The 23,956-nt window shown below is 44.3% G+C and overlaps 1 protein-coding gene across 1 annotated transcript in view; it reads left to right on the forward strand.

The window, feature by feature from the left end:
- Positions 1–23,956, forward strand: part of BRINP2 (BMP/retinoic acid inducible neural specific 2) — a 230,714-nt gene that overhangs the window by 11,807 nt on the left and 194,951 nt on the right. The window contains exon 2 of the mRNA XM_075287107.1: positions 549–844. Coding sequence (XP_075143208.1) covers positions 600–844 — 245 coding nt within the window. The 5' untranslated portion in view covers positions 549–599. The remainder of the gene's footprint in view (positions 1–548; positions 845–23,956) is intronic.

A 23,956-nucleotide genomic window follows, 5' to 3' on the forward strand; every position in this document is an offset into this window, starting at 1 on the left:
TTTTTAGTGTTGATATTTCCAGCGTATTGCTCGCAAATGCTAAAACCGATGAGGATTATTATATAATTCGCTCCCTCGGAAAGCGATGACCACCAACGCCTAATCTTTAATTTCACATCGACTAGACCTGTATCCGGATGGAACGGAAATTTAACGAACCCGAAGGATACAGTAAAACGAGGACTCTTTGGAATGTTTACGTTTCAAGGTGACGGAATGTTTACAGAAATTGTAAATTTGTTGCCATTTTATTAAATGAGGAAGTTTGAAATATTTCTCAGCGAAACTTGTTTTGTGGTCGCTATCAACAGTTAACGGTAACCGTGCCGTCGATTTAATGAGTGTTAATGGCGGGCATTTTAACTTCTCAGGGAAGCAAATTCTGAGCTATCGGTATTGTCAATTTTTGATTATGCAAAGTAAACACAACAGAATGTTCAGTACATAAAGATGGAAATAGGCGAAATGGAAAGTGACTGTTCATAACCGTGATTTTCTCTCTGCTGATTTTCCCGTTTTTTTTTTCTCGTTTGTGTCTTTCTTCACAGGGAGAGAGGGTGTGAGGGGGAGAATGAAGCATTTCGCTGCGTCCGAGAAGCATGAGGTGGCACCTGTACACCCGCTCTGACTGGGCATGGCTGGTGCTGACTTGGTTGTCTGTAATGCTGTGTTTGGCAACCGCTACAGCCACACTTTCTAGGCAACATGGCTCGGCCGCTTCATCCGGTCAGGCATCACTGGACTGGTTGCTTAGTAACAGAGGCCCATTCCATGGGGCCCAGCAATACATGGACTTCGCAGAGAGGTACCAACAAGGGTATACCACCAGGTATCGCGTTCACAGGTGAGAGGTCATCCGTTACTTTTATATCGTAATGTGTTGTGCATGTTTATGTTCTATTGCAATGACAAATATACTGTAACAAAGTTTAACATGAACCTTATAACTCGCTTAGGCCCGGTTCGCATTTGCATTCGGTATTCCGTTTGGGTAGTCCGCTTGGGGAACGGAAACCTATACACATTAGAAAGCAGTTAACTAAGAAACCACACAGACCCTATAGACCAGGGGTAGGGAACCTTCGGCTCTCCAGCTGCTGTGAAACTACAACTCCCATCATGCTCTAGTCACTTCCATGGGAGTTCCAAGAACAGCAGAGCAAGTATGCATGCTGGGAGTTGTAGTTTTGCAACAGCTGGAGAGCCGTACGTTCCCTATCCCTGCTATAGACTATAATGAGGTCCGTGTGGTTTCCGCTCGGTGTCCGCACGAATCATGCAAGCACCACTTTTCTCTCCCATGTTTTGTGCGGAAACCAAATGGACCCCATTAGAGTCTATGGAGGCCGCGGGTTTCCTTAGGTAACCACTTTTTAATGCATATAGGTTTCCATTTGGCAGATGTGAACTGGGCCTAACCTTGTTATGTCTGTACATACATATATATATATATATATATATATATATATATATATATATATATACAGTATACACTTTAAAATATACCTTGAGTTATACAACAACTCTTCATCAATAAGTAGTGCAGATGAATATAAGAAACGTTGTAATATAACTTATTAAAGGAATATGTTTACTTATCATAGGGCAAATGACCTATTTTTTAAATATGCATTAGGCACATTTTAAAGAATTTTTGGTGAGTTTTTTTTATTATCTATTTAACAAAATCCTAAAAATCCTGCAGTTCTGACTCTGGCTACAAAGCCAAATACTATGCAACAACTTCCTATTTTCTGTAAGAGGATTTTTAGCAGTAGCCACCTTATATATCAGCACATCGATGCTCACATCTGTCACGTCTATATAGATAAGACTCCACCAGTCACAATAGATGATTTCACTTTTTATGAACTTCCTTCTATGCAAAGACTCCTGCTGAGGTCACAGACCATGACTAATAAACTCATCCTTAAACTTCAATAGGGTCTTCTCCAGACCACTGTCTTTATCGCTCATGGTCCATCTCCAGGAGACAAGAAGTCAGAAACGAATTTAGAATTGGTGGGAAGAGTTGGAATTAAAAGTTTTTGTTTGTGCATAAATTACAGTTTTGGCTAAATTCCATATCAAATGACTTAATCATCTTACTGAACTTACAAACTCAGCACTACTCTGGGTTCAATGATTCCAACATGAAGAACCAAGTAGAGTTGAAATAGGGACCCACTGCCACTTTCCCACCTAGAGGGCCCCCCTGCTGCCATAGGGCTCAGTACAGGCACATCATTGGCCCTATGGTTAAAGCAGTCATGTCTGTATACACTGTTGTTAAATATATTGGAGCTGCTGATTGTAAAAGTTGGTGGCCAGTTATACTATCTAAATATATTAGGGCTCCTCTAAGGACAGCGGGACACAACAAATTAATATCCGTGTAGCATTCCTCTGTGGCGGGTATGATTGTCTTATTGTGTTTGGAGACCAAGGAGCCCCATCACAATTTTGCAATGACATTTTAGATAAACCCATATCTGCAAATCATCTTATAAATGAGTGGATCTGACTGTTCAATAAATAAATGATGGGGATTATCCTTTTAATTATACCGGGACGACGGAGTGTATTTATATCAGCCTTGTTAGCGTCAAGCAGAGATCTGTGTATGTAAGGACTAGAGATGGGCGAATCGCTTTGTCATGAGTCGGGTTCGACCCGAATATCCCAAATTATTCAGACGAACTAAAATGACATGTATTTCGGTAAATTATTATACTCTGGGGTTTCTTCAAAGTATAATAAGTGGAGGCACAGGGAAGATGAAAAAAAAATGAATTCTCACCTTTCCTCCCCTCTTTTGGACCTCTTTGAGGCATCTGGTGGTCTCATGGTGGCATCATGTGCACAGGGTCACCACTGAGGCCTGGTATTGGACCAACATCAGTCACATGGGCATGCCGAGCAATAATAGGTCATGATGCTTGGCGTACCCAAACATAGGCATCAGCGATGACTCAGGGCACCACCAACAAGACCATGAGATAGTGCCCAAAAGAGTTGAGGCCTCCACCTATGTTATACTCTGGGGTCCGAAGAAACCTCAGAGTTAGAGATGAGCGAACAGTAAAATGTTCGAGGTTCGATATTCGTTTCGAGTAGCCCCTCAATATTCGACTACTCGAATCTAATATCGAACCCTATTATAGTCTATGGGGGGGAAATGCTCGTTTCAGGGGTAGGCAACGTTCGAACAAATTATACTTACCAAGTCCACGAGTGAGGGTCGGGCTGGATCCTCCGAGAAGTCTTCTCCTTGTAGCGTCCCCGCGGTGTCTTCCGGCTCTTCATTCACTCTGTCAGGCATCGGGCCTGGGCAGAGCCGACTGTGCATGCCCGCACTACAAGCGGACATGTGCAGTCGGCTCTGCCCAGGCCCGATGCCTGGCAGAGTGAATTCAGAGCCGGAACACGCCATGGGGAAGCTGCGCAGGGAGAAGACTTCTAAAGGTAGGAGAAAAACCAGCATTGATTGGCCGACTGTATAGCATTCGGCCAATCAATGCTGGTTCTGCATCGAACTTTTACATTCGAATAGCGAGTGGTACTCGATCGAGTATGAGTATTTCGAATACCGTAGTATTCGATCGAATACCTACTCGATCGAGTACTACTCGCTCATCTCTACTCAGAGTATAATAATTTCACTTCCGGTTCCACCCGAACTTGTTCGACCAGAAACAAATGAAGGACCAGAGACACCCGAACCCAAAACGAAACAATTCTTGGGAGGTTCATCTACCTCTACCAATGACCCTGGCTCAAGCCAAAGTAGATTTTCAGCACCCCATTATCATTAGCACCTAGGTCACATGTCAAACCAACCCTGCTCATCCTCGTGAGACTATGCTCATGCATCAAGTCTAATATATGGTCAACATCTTCTTTTCTGCTTCATGTGAAGAATCCCTGAGCACGGCATGAAGCCTCAATGTACAGGATTAGCATCAGCCGTGAAATCCGTAGACTATAATTTAGCCACAGGTGGCTCATACTTATAATGAAAGACAAGTGAGTCTCCGAGAAAATGCTTCGCCAGAGTTTCGCCAAAACACTAGTTTCGCAATATAAAGCTATGTATGCAACGGTGGATCCAAAATACCGCCTCCATTTCTTACGAAAAAAAATAGCATTTCATCCATCTCTATCATACTTGCTCAAAATTTGCCAAAATTTTTGCCAACAGATTAAGCTTGTCCCAGTTAATTTCTACTCAAAAAAAGGAAGGATTTATGGAAACTCCACTCAAAAGTGAGCGTTCCTATTTGGTGCAATGGATGCCTCAGCAAATGACCCACCCTGACCTCCCCTCCGTCATCCCCCCCATAAATTCTAAACTTTGACAGGGAGAGAGCGTCATTTTAACTTTCACAAATGCAATATTAATAGGAGAGCTGGAACGAGCGCATGAATGCAAATGAGCGAATATCAAAAGATCAGCTATTAAACTATATTCTCCATTCCCATGTAGTGATAGTCCAGAATATCAGTTATTCTGTCAGTAATATTATGTGAACAGTAGGCTCCCGCGGCAACAAAACTATCTACTATCATACACTGTAGTAAATCCTCTTTATAGTCTTCCTATAGATATACTGTAGTTTACGCAAAAGCTCTGCAACATTGCAAAATACTAATTCTACATAGTACAATGTATTCCCTATCTGGGAATATCTGCATTTGGTATTCCGTTCGAGGAATGGAAACTTATATGCATTAAAAAGTGGTTAGCTCAGAAACCACACGGACCCCATAGACTATAATGGGGTCCATGTGGTTACCACTTGGTGTCCACACAAATCGTGCAGAGAGAAAAGTGCACACAGAGCAGAAACTACATGCAACCCATTACAGTCTATGGTGTGGTTTCTTAGCTATCCGCTTTTTAGTGTGTATAGGTTTCCATTCAAGGTGGTCCCCAAGTGGATTCCCAACAGAATACAGAATGCAGATGTGAACCGGGCTTAAGTGTAGAGTGATTGCTCCCTGACTATGTCATCAGCAGATGTCCTCCCTATGCACAGTGGTGCTAGGACTCCTAGGACTGATGGGAGTCCTAATGCAGAGATATGCAAGGAATATAGTTGGTTGTAGTCAGCTACGCTAAGCCCTTGGTATCTCACCGAGGTTAGTGCAACAGTTAGGGCTGGTGATAGTAGTTATCCCCAGGGCACTCACTGTAGTATGTTTTCTGCTTGATGATGGTTGAGGTGCCCTTGAGGTTGGTGCAGCATTGAGTGAAATGTTTCGGGACATAGACCTTTGTCAGCCGATGGATATAATTGGAGGAATGGAGCAGTCCAAACATGGCGAATGGAGGGTAGAGGATGCTTGGCCACTATGCTGTGAGTAGTACCTATGAGGTCTGTCCAGACATTCCCCATACAATCTCTGTCAGGCACACAATTAAAGACAGACACAAAAATCAGGTTCAAACTGTGTGTTTATAAAAAATAAACAAGCCTTAACTTCAGGCAAAAAACAATAACATAAATCCTGCTCGTCTGAGCTACTAACTAAACAAAGAAACCCTAACTGTACCTGTGGCTTGCTTCAGCCACACGGTCAACAAAAAAAGCAAAAACAAAGGCAACAGTTCACATGGGTCTCTGAGCAATTGTCAGGGTGTTAGGACAGAACCTGGCTCCTCCGCTCTCACCCCCAGAAACTGTCCAGGACAACCTTTTATAGGCCTTTAATGAGGCCCAGCTCTCACTAGCGCTAGAAGGGTCCTTCATGCTGTAGGATAAGGGGGCATTCACATGGAGTAACGCGGCGCTGATTCTGGCATGATAACTTGTGTAAGAATCGGCGTTACAAAACAGAATCCCATTGACTTCAATGAGTTCCGTTTAACGTGCGTAACACATTGAAATGGGTTAGAAAGCCTCCCATTGATTTCAATGTGTTACACGTGTAAAACGGAACCCATTAAAGTCAGTGGAATTCAGTTTTACAGCGCTGATTCTGCTGCGAGTTATTGTGCCAGAATCAGCTCCGCATTACTGCGTGTGAATGCCCCCTAAGAAATGCTTAATTGAAAAGCCATCTCACAGCTGAGGTTTTGTTACAGACCTGTGTTGTGACCTCAATCACCATACATAAATGAGGAATCTGGGGGAGATATAGCGACCTTCCAGAACTTTACCTGTCACCTTCTCAAATAAGATACAAGCCATATTATAGCTTAAAGTTGCCTCCACATCCTGCTGGTTGTCATTGGGAACAGTCAACAATCTTGTTGTCAGAAACACCCCTAAGGCCTCGTTCATATCTGCATTTGTATTCCCTCCGGGGGAGTCCGCATGAGGACCCCCTCGAATGGAATACCGAACGCAACTGCAAGCGTAGTGCCAGTGAAAGCACACAGACCCCAAAGACTATAATGGGGTCCATGTGCTTGCCGCCAGATTTCCGCAGGGATCATGCAGACAGGAGAGTAGTTCACAATCTACTTTCCTGTCTGTATGATTCATGCTGGCAGCGCGCGGCAAGCACACGGACCCCATTATAGTCTATGGGGTCCGTGTGCTTTTGAACAGTGCTTGAAATTGCATTTGTAATTCCGTTCGGGGGGTGCTCATGCGGACTCCCCCGGATGGAATACCAATGCAGAGGGGTAACAGTGTATAATGCAATGGGAAGCATTAAGAACATCAGATTGCTGAAGAGTAGCCCGTGCAAAGATGATATTTTCCATAATGCATATCAGTAGGACAAGCTGTATGCAGACATTAAGCCACCAAGGAATGCTGGGAGGCTGCAGAATTGTGAATGCAGCTCTGGGACATCGCCTTATTAGATATTCCCTTATACATGCATTAATAAAGCAAGCAGAGGTGATTCAATATTAATCCTGCCAGACTACAGGGGACTGCCTTGCACTCAGGCACTAGATACTGAAAGAGGAGGGGGATTAATTCAGATTTTAATATAGGGTCATTTTTCTTTAGGGCCTTTGTCAACATTGAACTTATTGCTGCTTAAATTATCCTCCCTATAGACACAAGTGTGACATGTTACGTAAATTTTTCTTCCCGAGAAGTATATACCAATAAAGGGAAGATTCTTAACAATGTGCAAGTAACACGAGGGGGTCAGGGGGAAAAAAGGGGTTCCCAGACGAGCTTGTCGCAGCATAGAGAGGTGTCAGTAGTGTTACTGCATAAGGAAGAGTGGAAGTCCGAAATCACTGAGCAGCACTCACAGGGATCAACCTGTCGGAAATCTTCTAGGTTCAGGAATAGGGAATCATGCATTGAATTCTGATAAGCAGCGGAGCACAGATAGCATGAAAGTGGAGCTGTGTGTGCAAGAACAGAGTATTTACAGAACTGTACGCATGGAAGATTTGCAGCTGCAGAGAAGGGGGATAGGGCCCAGGCGCAGTATACAATGAAGGACTGAAATGAGAGAACTGGCAATGGCAAGGACAGGAACTGCAATTAACAGAGCGGTACAGACACTATGACAGCTCAGTGCACATGTAGGATGGGGATCAAATGTTAATGTATATAAGGAGCTGAGAATCACAGATCACTGCACATAGCTTGCTGATGTCACCAGATCAGTGCAAGGATCACAGTGATAGTCATAGAGCAATGCACTCAGGTGATAGTCACAGATCAGCGATCATAAGGAGCTGATAGTCACAGATCAGAGCACATAGGGGCGTGATAACCAGAGATTGGAGCACATAAAGAGGTGATAGTCATATATTAGTGAACATAAGGAGGTTATAGTCACAGATCAGAGCACACAAGGAGCTGATAGTCACAGATCAGAGCACACAAGGAGGTGATAGTCACAGATCAGTGCACATAGGGGCGTGATAACCAGAGATTGGAGCACATAAAGAGGTGATAGTCATATATTAGTGAACATAAGGAGGTTATAGTCACAGATCAGAGCACACAAGGAGCTGATAGTCACAGATCAGAGCACACAAGGAGGTGATAGTCACAGATCAGTGCACATAGGGGCGTGATAACCAGAGATTGGAGCACATAAAGAGGTGATAGTCATATATTAGTGAACATAAGGAGGTTATAGTCACAGATCAGAGCACACAAGGAGGTGATAGTCACAGATCAGAGCACATAGGGGTGTGATAACCAGAGATTGCTGCACATCATTAGTGTGATAGTCACAGATTAGTGAGCATAAGGGGGTATAGTCACAGATTAGTGCATTTAGGAACATGATAATCCGAGATTAGAGCACATAGGGATGTGATAACCAGAAATTGGTGCACATAAGGAGGTGATAGTCACAGATTAGTGCACATAGGGGAGTGATAACCAGAGATTGGTGCACATCATTAGTGTGATAGTCACAGATTAGTGAGCATAAGCGGGTTATAGTCACAGATCAGAGCACATAAGTAGGTGATAGTCACAGATCAGTGCATTTAGGAACATCATAATCCGAGATTGGAGCACATAGGGATGTGATAATCAGAGATTGGTGCACATAAGGAGGAGATAGTCACAGATCAGTGCACATAAATTGGTGATAGTCATGGATCAGTGCACATGGGGACGTAATAATCAGAGATTGGTGCACATCATTAGTGAGATAGTCGTAAATTACAGATAATAAGGAGGTGATAGTCACAAATCAGTGAACATAAGGGGGCAATGGTCACATATCAGTGAACTAAAGGAGATAATAGTCACAGATTAGTGATCATTAGGAAGTAATAATAGATCAGTGAACAAAAGGAGTTGATAGTCACAGATTAGAGATCATAAGGGGGTGATGGTCACAGATCAGTGAATATAAGGAGGTCATAGCCAGAGTTCTGTGAACATAAGAAGGTGATAGTCACATATCAGTGCACACATGAAGGTGGTAGGTATCTGTCGCATGTCCGTCTCACAGCGGGGCGAGGTAGGACATAGTGTATATGAGTTCTTGGATATTAGAGAGCTTAGACGAAGGGACAATCCCAGACAGCAGTTGTTGTTAAGGTTTTACTTCTCTTCTCTTCACACAGTCTCCACAGCTATCACATACAGTACATGAGTCTTTCATAACAGATATCACTGTATACTGGCAGTTGTACTTATCACTGGGAAAAGATGGATGTCTCAATCAGTTCTGGCCTTCAGCTGCTCAGCTAAACTCCCTTCTGTTCTCACTGTTCTGTTCTACAGTCCCAGGTTTCTAGCTTTGTTTCAGGACCAACATGGCATCTCTTCCCTTTCCCTATTACTCCCCTAGATCACTGTCTCTCTCCCAGTACACCCTGCTGTGTCAGTGACCACTTCCTGTGTCTCTTTTGTTAGAGCTTTAACTCCACAGGTGCTGGATGATTTTACATCATGGCTGCAGTCTGTTTCTACCTGTCACACTCTCCCCCGCTAATTTCATGTCGTCCCTGACATTGGCCCAAAAATATGGCCTACGTATGGTTAATTTGGACCCAATTGGAACTGTCCTTACTCAAAGGTCAACACCCCTTTTTCCTGATTGTAGGACGTCTCCCACATCCAGGATCCCAGTATCTAACTGGTGGATGTCTCCATTGTCCCTTCTACTGTCCTTAGTGAAGAGGTGTGAGACAGTGTCCATAGTACTTCCCTTAACATTAACACATCAACGATAACCATAACCTGACTAAACATAACATTAACAATAACCTTCTTTTCATTCTTCAGCTGGAGCTCTTCCTCCGTCTTCAACCAGCTCTGAACAACTATCCTGAAAGTAGGTTGATTCTATTCAAGATAACCAAACTAGTCTATTCATCACAGTTAAAGTCCTCAGTAAAGTAGATTGTGGGTAGATACCACTCTGGTTGGTTTACCTGACCCTTAGGTGTCCACACCTGTCTGACCTGGACAGTTCTTGGTACTTCTCTTGGTTCTCCTAGAGTGTCATACGTCAGGATCACCGGTTTTCTTACTTCTCTACTTGATACTTTCCTGCTGGGTAGTTCTCTTGATGATTCAGTCCTAGCAGCTCCAATGGTCTCTGCTTCCATGTCGCTTGTTAGTTCATTCTCTGATGTGTTCGGAACTGCATCTGTAGGTCCTCGCTCTTCCATTGGACAACCTATTTCTGCATCCTCTAGGGGTTCCTCTGCTCTTACCTCTTCAACCATTTCTTCAGTAACTGGTGACGGATCATCTGAGACCATACAGTTATTGGGTGCATTTTGAGGTACAAACTCAGGAGCCTTAGGACATAACTCACTTTGTTGAGGAATGTTGGTTCCGCGTCTGTTCGGTATACGGAATACAAGGGTTTGGTTTTCCTCATCTGAACTCTCACTGTCATCACTTCCATCAATAACTTCCTTCCTAGGTCGTTGTCTGAGAGGTTTTGATCGACGTTTATCAACTTCCTGAATGGCTTGCTGTGGTGGCAGGTAATCACATGGTAGGAGTATATTTCGGTGCAATATTCTTGTTTTATCACCTCCTATTTCTGGTCTTACTTCATAAACAGGGCTGTCATCAGATTTTCTTCTCACAACCACATAAACCTTATCTTCCCAATATGATCGAAGTTTTCCTGGACCCCCTTTCTCTCGTAGGTTTCTGACTAACACACGACTTCCCGGTGTCAATTCTGCTCCATGACATCTTCTGTCATAGTATTCTTTGCTCTTTTTCTGCTCTTCCGCAGTCACTTTTGATGCTATGTTGTATGCTTCATTCATACGTTCCCTCCATACTCGGACATACTCAGGATACGTCTTGTATGTTTCTGAAACTGGGGTATCAAACATAATATCAATGGGTAGCCTTGGGGATCGACCAAACAAAAGGAAGAATGGCGAGTAACCTGTTGCTTCACTCTTGGTGCAGTTATAGGTATGTACCATTTTTGTTAAGGAATTCTTCCAATCTCTTTTCTCAGCAGTTGTCAGAGTCCTCAACATTGACAGTAATGTCCTATTGAAGCGTTTTACTTGTCCGTTTCCTTCTGGGTGATAGGGCGTAGTGTGCGATCTTTGGATTCTACAGTATTTCCCTAACTTGGCAAAGAGTTGGTTCTCAAACTCTCTTCCTTGGTCATGATGTAGTTTGGTAGGAAATCCAAACTTCAGAGCAAAATCATTGAAGATCTTTTCTGCTGCTGTCCTGCCTGATTTATTAGTAGTGGCATACGCTTGAGCAAATCGAGTAAAATGGTCCATTACCACTAGGATGTATTCATATCCACCCTTGTACTGCTCCAGGTGTAGGAAGTCTATTGAAACCATTTCAAACGGGTAAGTAGTTTGGATGTGGCCCATGGGCGCTCTGGTCGCTTTGTTAGGATGTTTGTCTTTCAAACACCCACATTTTCTGGTCACAAAACTTTCGATATCTCTTTGCATATAGGGCCAGAAGAACCGTTCACGAATTAGGTTCACTGTTCTTTCTACCCCCAGGTGTCCCATCTCTTCATGGAGTTCTTTGAAAGCCAATCTGTGGTATACTCTGGGTAACACTAACTGTTGATTCGGTCCTCTCTGACAGTATAAGATACCGTCTGAGCTGAAGTATAGCTTTGACCATTCTCTCAGTAAATTAGTTACTTCTGGTGATTCCGACTCCCTCTCTCGTCTTCCTGGAACCCTGTTCTGGTCCATATACTGGAGGACCCTTCCAATTGTTTCATCTTCTTGTTGCGCTTTCCTGATAGATTCTTTTGACAGTTGTTGGAGGGACATGGAGGTGTAATCTTGTTCCCTCACTTCCGTAGCACTTGCTACTGTCAATGGACACCACAGTGGTGTATATTCCTGCTTCTGAATTTCTATCGCCTGAGTGGTGCTCATAATGGTTCCCAGGCAGATTTCCTCTGAGCAAGCTTGCATAAATTCTTCAGGCTCTAACGGCATCCTAGACAATCCATCTGTGTCAGCATTGCATCTTCCTGGCCTGTACTTAATACTGAAGTTGAAGTCAGCCAGTTCTGCTACCCACCTCTGACCAGTCGCGTTCAGTTTTGCTGTCGTGAGGACATAGGTCAAAGGATTATTATCAGTGTAGACCTCAAACTCTTGACTGTAATACAGATAATCCCTAAATCGTTCGCAGATAGCCCACTTCATTGCAAGGAACTCGAGTTTCCCAGAATGTAGATGGTAGTTTTTCTCAGCGGCTGTCAGTGTTCTGGAACCATAGCCGATGACTCTTAGCTTGCCATTCTGTCGTTGATACAGGGCAGCTCCAAGCCCCACCTGAGAAGCATCACAGTGAAGGACGAAAGGGTGGTTAAAATCTGGATATCCCATGATGGGCGGTTTCACAAGATAATTCACTAGTTCTTCTAGTACTTCCTGGTGTCCTGCAGTCCAATTGATTGGTTGCTGCGCAGAAACAGTGTTTCTTTCCTTCGGCTGTGACCCGCCTCTGGTCTTTTTCCTATTTACTGATGTGGGTGAGCTAATTGGCATGCCCAAGAGGGTATATAGTGGAGCTGCAATCTGGGAAAAGTTCTTGATATATGTTCTGTAGTAGGAGAGGAATCCCAAGATCTTCCTCAACTCCCCCACTGTAGATGGAGGCTTGTCTTTAAATGACATTACTGGAGCGATCTCTGCTGGGTCCATGGTATAACCATCTCCAGACACGATTTTTCCCAGAAATCGAACCTGTCTCTTGAACAGTTCACACTTCTTTGGTGTCAACTTTACTCCATGTTGCTGGTAACGTTGGAGTACTGATCTCACATGTTCGACATGTTCAGCAAAGGTCTTGCTGTGTACCACCGTATCGTCTAAGTAAGGCTGGCAAATGTCATCTCTTAATCCTTCTAAACATGTTTCCATACTTCTCTGGAATTCTGCAGGAGCAGAACTAAGTCCAAACGGTATACGGATCCACTCGTACAGTCCCCATGGTGTGATGAAGGCTGTTAAATGTCGGCTGGATTCTTCCACAAAACCTTGGTGATAGGCCTTCCCTTGGTCAAGAACAGAGAACCAGGTACTTCCTGACAAGTTATCCAGCATGTCTTGGATTTTAGGGATTGGGTGCCGGTCAGGGATTGACTTCCTATTCAGTTCCCTGTAGTCACAACAGAGTCTCAATGTACCATCTTTCTTCCTGACACATACGATCAGGGAGGAATAGGATGATTTAGACTTTTGGATCCATCCCCTGTTGATTAGATCCTGCAGGTATTCTTTCACTTCTTGGTGTAATGGTTTAGGTACAGACATATAACTTTTAGTTACTGGGGTAGTGTCTCTCAATTTGATCTTCAGGTTCAATGAGGGTATACAGCCTATGTCAGAGTCATCTTTAGAGAATGCATGGCATTCTTCCCTCAGCATCTGTTTCACTACCGGCAGTTCTTCAGCACTCAGCTGTTCCAGAGGTACTGGGGGATCCCACAGTTCTGGTGTAGTTTGTACAGGTCTTTCGACTGGACCACCATTGTTACTGGGTTGTATCACCAAATTCATGGAAGAGAACTGCACTGGTCTCACATTGGCAGGATACACAGTCTTAATGGTTTCTAGATGGCCTAACACAGTCTTAGGGTTCAGCCTCACTTCACGCTTTGTCGTATTTCTCACTAACACAGCCACCCGAGCAAAACCACCAGTAGGTATAGTCAATATGGTCTCGCCTTGGATAATGCCCTCAGGAAGATCTGAAGAGTCTTTCGGTACGAACAGTCTCTCTTGTGGTTTTCTTCCTGGTTCCATTCGTACACCACACTTCACTCTCACCGTTCTATTCGCAGGAATGATGGTTGGACGCGAGCCGAGCTTGACTTCCTTCACCCTCACTGTGTTCTGTGCTTCCTTTATCCTGCTGACCACCTTCTCCGCTTGCCTGCTAGATATGGTAAACGAGGTGGCTATGGCATCGATTAACGGTGAGAAGGAATTAGTTCGTTGAATGACCTCAATGATCACATTGTACCCAAGGATCGGTTCTTCAGGCACCTTTGGATCACTTGTGACTAGAAAGGGTACGAGTAACTCAATAGTGTTGTTCCTCTTAGCTTTCAGCTGAAACATCACTTCCACCCAACCTAGAAAAGGAATTTCAGTTTGGTTCACGGCTAGACCACAGAGTTCTACCGGACCCATGAGTTCTGCAACTGGATGAAGACAAGTTTGCGGCAAATGACTCCTTCTCCAATCTTCATTTATAATGCTGGCTTGAGCTCCTGTGTCCCACAAAGCTTTCACTAGGAGTCCATTTAGCTTACATTGAATCAAGCACTTCTCACCAATTAGGCTAATGAGTCTGTCTTCACTACCTGAGAACTGTCCTTGGTTCTGGGGATGCCTGATCAGACTATCACACTGATCGCCGAGTGGTTGATGCCCCTGTCCGCCTTGCTGTAACTGTTGAAGGCGATCAGCTCGCAGTTCCCCAAATGCTTTCTCCCAATTAGTGTCGGCTGTTGTCTCTGTCAAAGATGATTTGGTGTGCACAGCAAGTGTAGGAGAATCTTCTCGCCTACCTTCCGGCTGATCGCTAGACATATTCATTTTCAGCTGGCCCAGCTTGGTCATTTTAGTTATAGAGCCCTTCTTTAATTTTTGTTCACTCTCAGACCCCAAACTAGCTGCCTCATTCATCTTCTCAATTAGGGTTTCATCTGGAATGTTAGGATCTTCCAGGTACTGCTTCATTTGCAACTTTATGTCCTTACTTATTAACCCGGTTCCTAAAGATCTCAAAAACTTCTTCTGTACTAGTCCTGCATCAAACCTTTCCTCTGCATCTACTTCGCTGGATGCAAACAACAGCTTGTCTTTGAGTTCTATGGCTCTGAACAAGAAGCTTTGAGGAGATTCCTTGGTATCCTGAGAGATGTTGATGAGTCTATGGAACAGCTCTGAGGTGTTTTCTTCTTTGTAGTGCCCCTTTAAGATCATCTTTAGTTGTGGTAAGGTCAAGTGACTTTTCATTTCTAGCATGTTCCGCAAATTCAGTCCTGGGCTGATAGCTTTTACCACTGCCTCGATAATTTCTTCCGGCAGATAGCCTTTCTGCAATCCTGCCTCTATCTGATGCATCAGGTTTGTGTAAGACAGTTTCTCTTTTTGTTCACGTTCTCCAATCTGTCCCAGGATCTTGAAATCTTTCCTGATGGTGATTTGTGATGCTAGAGAGGTCTGTTGTCTTGACTTCCCTAACCTGGGTGGGCTACAAGTTCTACTGGGTTCTGCTGCTCGTTCAGGGGTTTTGGTTGATTCTTGCACGGCTCTCTTCAATGCTACCAATTGCTCTTTTAATTCCTGCAGCTCAGTCTGTGGGAGGGATTTCTCCCTCTCAGTGTCCTGCACTGCCTCTTTATACCCCGGTCTCAAGCTGGTGATGAACTTCATTAAATCATTAAGGAATGTGCACAAGACATCCTCCTCCTCACTATCCCCTAGCTCATCCATCTGCTTGTTGATGGCTGTTAAGAGCTGTCTGTGGTTGCATGTCTTAGAGACCTGTTCTTCTGACACCTTCACATGTGCAGCTACAGCACCCAGTTCCTCATAAGTCAATTGAAGGAACAACTTACTGATGCTGTTAAGCCGTGTCTCAACATCCATAGCTGTCTGTTTGATACTGTGTCTTTAATTGTTGTGGCAGTCTTTACCCAGAATCCCACCGCTGGCAGTCTGATCTTGTCTCTAAATATCCCCGTACGGGCCACCAATGTCGTATGTCCGTCTCACAGCGGGGCGAGGTAGGACATAGTGTATATGAGTTCTTGGATATTAGAGAGCTTAGACGAAGGGACAATCCCAGACAGCAGTTGTTGTTAAGGTTTTACTTCTTCTCTTCACACAGTCTCCACAGCTATCACATACAGTACATGAGTCTTTCATAACAGATATCACTGTATACTGGCAGTTGTACTTATCACTGGGAAAAGATGGATGTCTCAATCAGTTCTGGCCTTCAGCTGCTCAGCTAAACTCCCTTCTGTTCTCACTGTTCTGTTCTACAGTCCCAGGTTTCTAGCTTTGCTTCAGGACCAACATGGCATCTCTTCCCTTTCCCTATTACTCCCCTGGATCACTGTCTCCCTCCCAGCACACCCTGCTGTGTCAGTGACCACTTCCTGTGTCTCTTTTGTTAGAGCTTTAACTCCACAGGTGCTGGATGATTTTACATCATGGCTGCAGTCTGTTTCTACCTGTCACATATCAATCACATAAGGACTTAAGGAGGTTATAGTTACAGATCAGAGAATATAAGGAGGTGACTTACTGATCAGTGCAAGCAGGTGAGAATAGATACCAATCTCCACCATTGCTGGCTGCTAATTTGCCCAGATTAGTGTACAGATGGCGATCACAGATCAATGCAAACAAGAAGGTTATAATAAGCGCAGTACGTCTTACTGAATACACTGCGGATACTGTAGGTGATAGTCACAGACCTTACACCAAGGAGGGGATAGTGACAGATCAGTAGAGGAAATATCAGGAACTAGCTGCACAAATGTCAGTGCACACAGGGAAGTGATAGTCACAGATAAGAGCATACTGGGGGAGCAATACATCATCTATGTACCCCAAAGGAGCAGATTCAGAGATCAGTGGCCATAGAGAGGTCAGATAACTTAGGGTGACTTTTTGGACCATATAACTGGGTAGAGGGGTTGTATTCATGTGTGTAATCATTTTGGTCAGGTTCACACGTCAGTTCAGTGTACAGTAGAAAGTCCTAGATCAGAGTTAGCAGTGCAGTGTTTGCACAGGGGTGTATAGATCATCACACATTAGGAAAGTAATAGCCTGCATAAGAGAAAGAACCCTATAGCAGTGCCAGCAATCACCAGAGATCACCTGTGTATTGGGGGAGTGCACCCCCCCCCCCATCATTGTATACATGGAAGCTAAGGTCTGTGGGGGCAACTAAACTGTCTTATGGCATTACCTGAAACTTAAGGAATGATTAAAGATATAAAAAAAATATTTTAAAATGTATGGAAATCTGAGATTTTCTCCATGCAATGCTTCATAGACTGGTTGGCATGATATGTAAGTATATACATAGGTGTAGATTAGCGTGCGGCGTTCACAGATGAATGATTCTTGCAGATCTGCGCTCACGTGGAATTGATACGCCCGGATCTGTGCAACACAAAGGTGACAAAAACAAGAGGTGAAACTTACCATTACACATTCAGTGCGATAATGTTACCTGTTTATACCGACACAGCAGAGCTGAATATGTCACGTATTGTGATGATACATGGATAGCAGAAGGATTGGACATGGATCAACAATGGAAATACACTACAATGTACAATGTCGCCAAGCTAAGCTTTACTATATCCGATAAACTTGGTACTTCTACATTTTGCAAACCAAGCCTTTGTACATGTGACAAACTCAGCCCTGCTATATGTGTGAGACTTGTCCCTGAAAATACTGCTGAGATATTATATACTAGTAACTTAATATTATGCACAATTGCTATAGGTTGCCTATAGCAAGGCATAGGTAGCCAGTCATACACCGGACGAAGGCTCGCATCAAACACAGCTCAGCCATTCTGGAAGTTTTCAGCCAGCTATTGGCCAATTATACCAGTGCTTGGCATTATCGACACTTTTACCCCATAAGTAGCCAACCTATGTAGACCTATGTTGTACTTCCACGTCTGCATTTAGCGGATGCGTGATGTCATAATGATGATAATCGTGGACGGGGATCCATCTTGTTCATTGGTGAGTGGTCTGCTGTCCGTGGCTGATCCGTTTTTTTTTCCCCTTCCTATACTTTCTACGTTTCTAGTCTGGGAAAAAATAGATGTCACTCGGATGCCATTTGTCTCTCTTCACAGACCCATAGGCTTGCATTGATGTGATTCATGCATTAGAAATTTTACATTATCTAATTTTGGACAATTGGGCAATTTATTTGTGAATGTTGACTGTACAAACAATCTCATCATCATCAATCCTCATCCGGTATGGCGGCCATCGTCAATCTAATGTGTATGTCTGGCTTTAATAAAAGTAGAGTTGTACAAAATGAAAAACTCTGCTATACCTATCTAGATGCCATAATATGCAATAACTTAACGCATGTTCACTGGCAGACACTGGGGGAAATTATAAACCCATCTATATCAGTTTTCTGGTGTTGCTAGGTATTCATATGGTGCTTCTTTGGTGCATGGCTCTTTCTTGTGCCATATCCCCCATTGTGCACTTTGCTCACCGTTTTCTGCGAACACGGGCGGGCTTGCCTTATATAGGAGATCTATGATGTTCATTTCCAAGTCTGGTGCATGGGCGTGCGCTTGATTTATTACAGAGGACCTTCCATGTCCTTGGGCACATGCAGTTTTACGCCGGGTTTTGGGAGCCGGCGGTGCTATTTTGCGGCCGCCGCAAAATCATGCCCGCAAAATAGCGCTGCGTATACGGTACCGGCTCCCATTGAAAACAATGGGAGCATATACAGCCTGCAAAAGCTCCCGCGGCGTCTACGTGCCACATTACGTGCCAAAATACATCGTGTGAACCCGGCCTTAGGGGGCATTCAAATGGAGTAATGCGGCGCTGATTCTGGCACGATAACTCTCGTAAGAATCAGCGCTGCAAAACAGAATCCCATTGACTTCAATGGGTTCCGTTTAACGTGTGTAACACATTGAAATCAATGGGTTAAAAAGCCTCCCATTGATTTCAACGCGAGTTATCATGCCAGAATCAGCGCCACATTACTCCGTGTGAATATTCTCTTATATACCAATAGAAAGCCGACTGTGCGCTGTATTCAGTCCATTGTCAGCTTTCCTGTTATATGCCCAGGGCTGGAGATATTGGTGCCGTTACCGATCTCTGTCTACTGTCAGAAGGGCGTCCCTGACAGTATAGTTGGGCTGTGAGCAATGCCCCCCTAGTACAAGTCTATGCAGGAGAAGCATCGGGAGGGGGAGGGCGTTCCTCACAGCCCAGGAACGCTCTTCTGACAGTGAAGAGATACCGGTAACATGAATGGTCCTCTTTAAGCATGTGGGACGCCTTGATAATTCCACCACATCTCATCCCAATTAGGACCTTTACTAAGCCTGGCATACGAAACATCCCCCACTGAGGATTATATAAAGCACCTATAGCATAGCACTCCATTAAGTTACAAGTTACTACGCGTTACGCCAAATGACAAACTCAGCTCTGCTACATCGGATAAGCTGAGCCCAGCTACATCTGTCTGATATATAGAAATAATATGCCATCCGTTCACAGTCCTGCACGGTCGCTAGTAGTGGTGATTATATAGAGTGCATCCAGCCACCCATCATTCTCCGAACAAGTGGCCCTGACACTCTGCTACATAAAGGCTTGTATAATCACAGGGCTGCGCACAAACAAATCTTCCAGCCTGAATATTCACAGCAAACTAATAGTCACAAAGTAATGCTGCCCACAGCGAGGCTCCAGCTGTAAATGAGTGCATGCAGAGCGCAGTGCACACAGGGAGCGGATAATCAGATTGCTGCACAAAGGGAGCGCACAGTCCCAGACCAGTGCACTGTGAGCACATTACCATAGATCAGTGCACACAAGGAGCCGCAAACACCATTCTTATCCATCACTGAATTGTCACATGCCAGTAGTCGCAGCTAACACTGCCATCGCACCGTACAGACTGGGCAAACGCATTACCGAGGGGCATTCATGGGTAACTCAAGTGCCATCCTGACGGGGGATGGGGGAGGTCGCCGCCACCCGCATACGGATGTTTAAGTCACACAACACTGCACACAGGTTTGCGGCAGCCAAAAGTCAAAGCATGCAGAACTAGAAGCCTTGGAAGCGTCCATGGCCTTCAAGCTGGCATCCAGATAGCGGTGCGGCCTACGTGCCCGAGATCCATTCTAATTCCAGCAATAAAAAGGCAGACAATGTGCTGTTTTTCTGCTCCATAAGCTTTATGGCAGGTACCGTCTTATTGGAGCATCCACTAAAACTAATATGGTGCCAGCTGAGCAGTGGGCACGACGAGCATCTGGTACGATCAATCCTACCACACCTGTTGCCATAGCATCTCGGTGCCATGGAGAGATGGGAGGCGGGAATGGCTGCCTTGTATTCTTTCCACCTTTGTGCCAAGGGGGCCATTATACCTCTCTAGAGGAGGCAGAGTGACGGAGGAGGGACAGGAAGGGGCGCCCCCGGGGGGATCCCTACTTACTTCCACACACACCAGTCAGGAGGATGTCTATGTGGCGACGGCAGAGAGGATACGAGATTAAAGGAAAGAAGTAAGATGGGGGGGGGGAAGCGAAGGAACGGACATGAAAGTGAGCGATATTACAGAAGTACATCTTACTCCGCCGCCATACATTATTCACTCCACTTCTCTCATTATTCGTATTAAGAAAATAAATATTTCCCGATAGCCGCTTTTCCCTCCACTTTCTTTTATGTGTTTTCGGCGTCCTGAATAAATATGGACGCTACTAAATGGAAGGCGACTTTTATTTTTTTATTTTTTTATTTTCTTTTTCCCCTTTTTTTTTTCTCATTTCAGAACTCTGCCGGCGAGAGCGACACGGGGGAAAAAAAAAATATGTTCCTTTTTTTTTTTTTTCTTGGCTATTTTCATTCCCTATCATATTAAAGGTTTCCATGGTGACATTAGCGGCAGCGATTCGATGCCTTTAGGCTTTAAACTTTTATCAAAATAGCTAAAAAAACAGCTGCATTTTTATTACAGTGTCTTTGCCGCTTACTTGCTCGCTTTTTAGTACGGTACAAAATGTCACCGCACTGAGCATGCTCCTTGGATCATCTTAGCTGCCTCGGAGTGCGTTTACAGCTCCATATCATCCTCTATGTGATGTCTGAGCAGTCGTATCTGCCTGCAGATGTAGCAGCGCTGAGTATACATGCGGCACAATGTCACCGAACAAATCTTACAGTGGCCCTCCACCCTCCTTACTGGCCCATTGGTTTGATCTAGTTGGCGGGTTTATATCTTTAGTTAACCATTCTGCAGGTTTCTGTAATACATATGACTTGTGAAAGCCTGTGATAGACTTGTGATTATACACAAGAGCCAATCAGAGGTGAGAGAGCTGAAAGGGGAGGGGCAAAGCAACAGACTGAACCAATGACAAGATAGGAGGTGTGTCTCAGACTACTACAGATCCCCTGTAGACAATGCAGCTAAGCTGTAGTCACAGATCACAGCACAAACTAAACTGAGCTTTAAAGCAGCAAAGCAGAAAGATCTTAGAAAGAAAAATAGCAGGTAGTCATGCGCTATAGGTACTAAGCGACATACCGTTTTGGATCTTATCCTTGGACAGTCACTTTAAGGCTCAGATTTGCAGAGGTAAATCTATGTCATATCGATTACGTCTTGCGAAACGGATCCGTCTAATGACGGACAACAACGTATCCCGGGGGACCCTATTGGCTATAAAGGGATTCGTCAGGTATCGGACAAAGATCTTGCAAGAGTCTAACAGGAGTTTTCGACAGCAATTTTTAGATGTACTCTGTGCCAATGGACCCTTATATATTTATTCATTTGATATAGCCTTGCGTTGTTTATATCAGATGCATGTGTGTGTGTGTTGGGGTGTTACATGGTTAAAACCACCCCCTTGTAGCCCCCAACTGGTCACAGATCTCCAACCAAGCTGTGTTGCAGCAGGAGAGTGGTGGGGTGCCAGTGCTTGCAGGACATCAGGTAGTGGCAGGAACACGTGCAGATCATCTATCCCTTCCTGATAACCTACAAGTGTCATCGCCATCGTTCTGGGACTTTCATGAATGTTGATCATAATTAAAGTCCGATGCAGTGGGAGACATGGGAACTTGGGGAAGGGGGGTATCAGTAGCCGGAGGAGGGTTATTTGGTGGAAGGTGGAGGGTTGACCAGACAACCCCCCCTGGAGGAAATGTTCTATTTTCCCCTGGCTTGTCTTCATTATGAGTTATATTATATACCCCAGAGCTGTAATCTTAACGCTGCCTGAGCTCCTATACTGCAGCGGGATACTTAGTTTTATCATCCTCCCATCACTGTACAGGACTTGTAAAAATTCTCCTTTCCAGAATACAACCAGCGCCAACCACCAAGCAACTCATTTGGAAAGATTTCAGCTCTGAAGCCTACAGAATCCTAAATGCAGCTGTGGGCAGTAAAACAGGTTGTGACTTGGGATCAAGAAGAGTGCTAAGACTATAATATAGTAGTGAGCAAACGCTGAAGTTAACCCTGACATCCATGTCACAATTCCAAGGATCCGGATATAATGTAACGTCCTCCTCTTGGGCGCCTGAGACTGGAGAGCTGATTTAGCTGTATCTGTGTCTGCAGACTGACATGGACATAATAATCCAATACTGTACAGTATATAAGGAAAGGAATCCACCGGTGACATGTTCTTCCTCCGTGTGACAAGGATACACAAAACGAAGCAGAGCCGAAGTTGTCATTTAACCCTTTAGGCTGCACCGAGATAACTATAAGATAATACAGTAGGGTGACTTGCACTTTGGATATTGCAATGTATTGTGCCATCTCAGCTCTGCTACATCTGCTGTGCCGATCAATGCATCTCCAGTATACCACGTATGAATCAATCTTCTGGATGTCTATCAATATAAGGTAGCTTTTCATATCAGGTGATCAATCTTGTCCATGTCTTTGTGATCTATTGTCCTTCGTCTCAGTCTCTAGAAATGTCATAACCCGTCCATCTTATCAATGAATCTTTCCCTGTCTTGTCAGTCCGTGTCATCGATGATTTCCTATTATCATTTCACCGTAATGGTGTCATCAGCAGCCATATACATTAGACGGCCATGGCCATCATAAATCTCTACTATAATGCTTTCGTGCATACGACAGACATCACTGAAGATAGAATCTGGTGAATGAAAACGTGAATGGAAACACTCCGCCTCCGGCGTGCCCATAAGACATTCGGAGTACCCGCCCTGACAAGAGAGACCCTGTTCTCCAAAGTCTGCCTGATGTTGCCCAGATTGTCCTATGGCTTGAAGAAGTATTGCAGCACATGGAGTCCGTACGGTTCCATACCGCAGACTAGTAGGCACTCCAAGTACTGCCATATGTTGTCTCCATATGGCACTGTATTACAGAGGTTTTTACCCAGGAAGTATTACGTCTAGGGAAAAATATCTTCAGGAATATTACTTAGTTTTCTGGTTTGGATTTCACAAGCATCCAATAGAAAAAACCTCTATGTGAAATCGGAGGCAACAAGGTGCAGTATGAGCCCATAGAGGTGCCTTTTCTGCCATATTACTGTCTTGTGTATGAGGCTTTATATGGTTGCTAATTGTGAATTCAGCTTTATTTTGAAGAACCCATATACCTTAAAGGGATTGTCAAAATTGGTAGGGGCCAAACACCCGGCACAGCCATGGATCGGTTGTATGAAGCCACAGCAGTGCCCTGGGAGTGCCGATTTTGCTTCATAGTCCATGTAATGTTGTGTTTCTTGTTCACATAACCTAATTGCCCTTCGAATGAATGGGGCTGAGCCTCAAAATCGAGCATAACCTCTGTGCAATGTAGGGCACCATGTATGGTTTTCAATGAAGGGGTCACTCAAAGCATTCACGGAGCATCATGTAGCTTCAAAGAGCTGAATGGCGGGAGTTATGTTTGCCGCACCCTCACCGATCTATGATTGATGCCCTATCCAAACAGGCCATCAATCTGAAAAGCCAAGAAAAGTCCCTTTAAATTGTTATTTCTCCTGACACCTAGACCCTCCAATACACATATAAGTACCCTGAATTGGGAGAAGGGGTAAGCCAAACACCCTGTAGCTTAGCTCCTCTGACAACAATTGGATCGGGCATCGACATATGTCCAGTCCTTTCTCTAGACCTCTGTCTGGAGAGAATCAGAACAAGAGATGCCCATATGCGTAAGGGCTCATTCACACTACAAGATTCATCAGCCGTGTGCTAGCCGCTGTAATAACAGACCTTAATATGACCATTAATGATCCGTGTGCAC

The sequence above is a fragment of the Leptodactylus fuscus genome, chromosome 9 (assembly GCF_031893055.1).
Source record: "Leptodactylus fuscus isolate aLepFus1 chromosome 9, aLepFus1.hap2, whole genome shotgun sequence".
In the NCBI taxonomy this organism is placed as follows: domain Eukaryota; kingdom Metazoa; phylum Chordata; class Amphibia; order Anura; family Leptodactylidae; genus Leptodactylus; species Leptodactylus fuscus.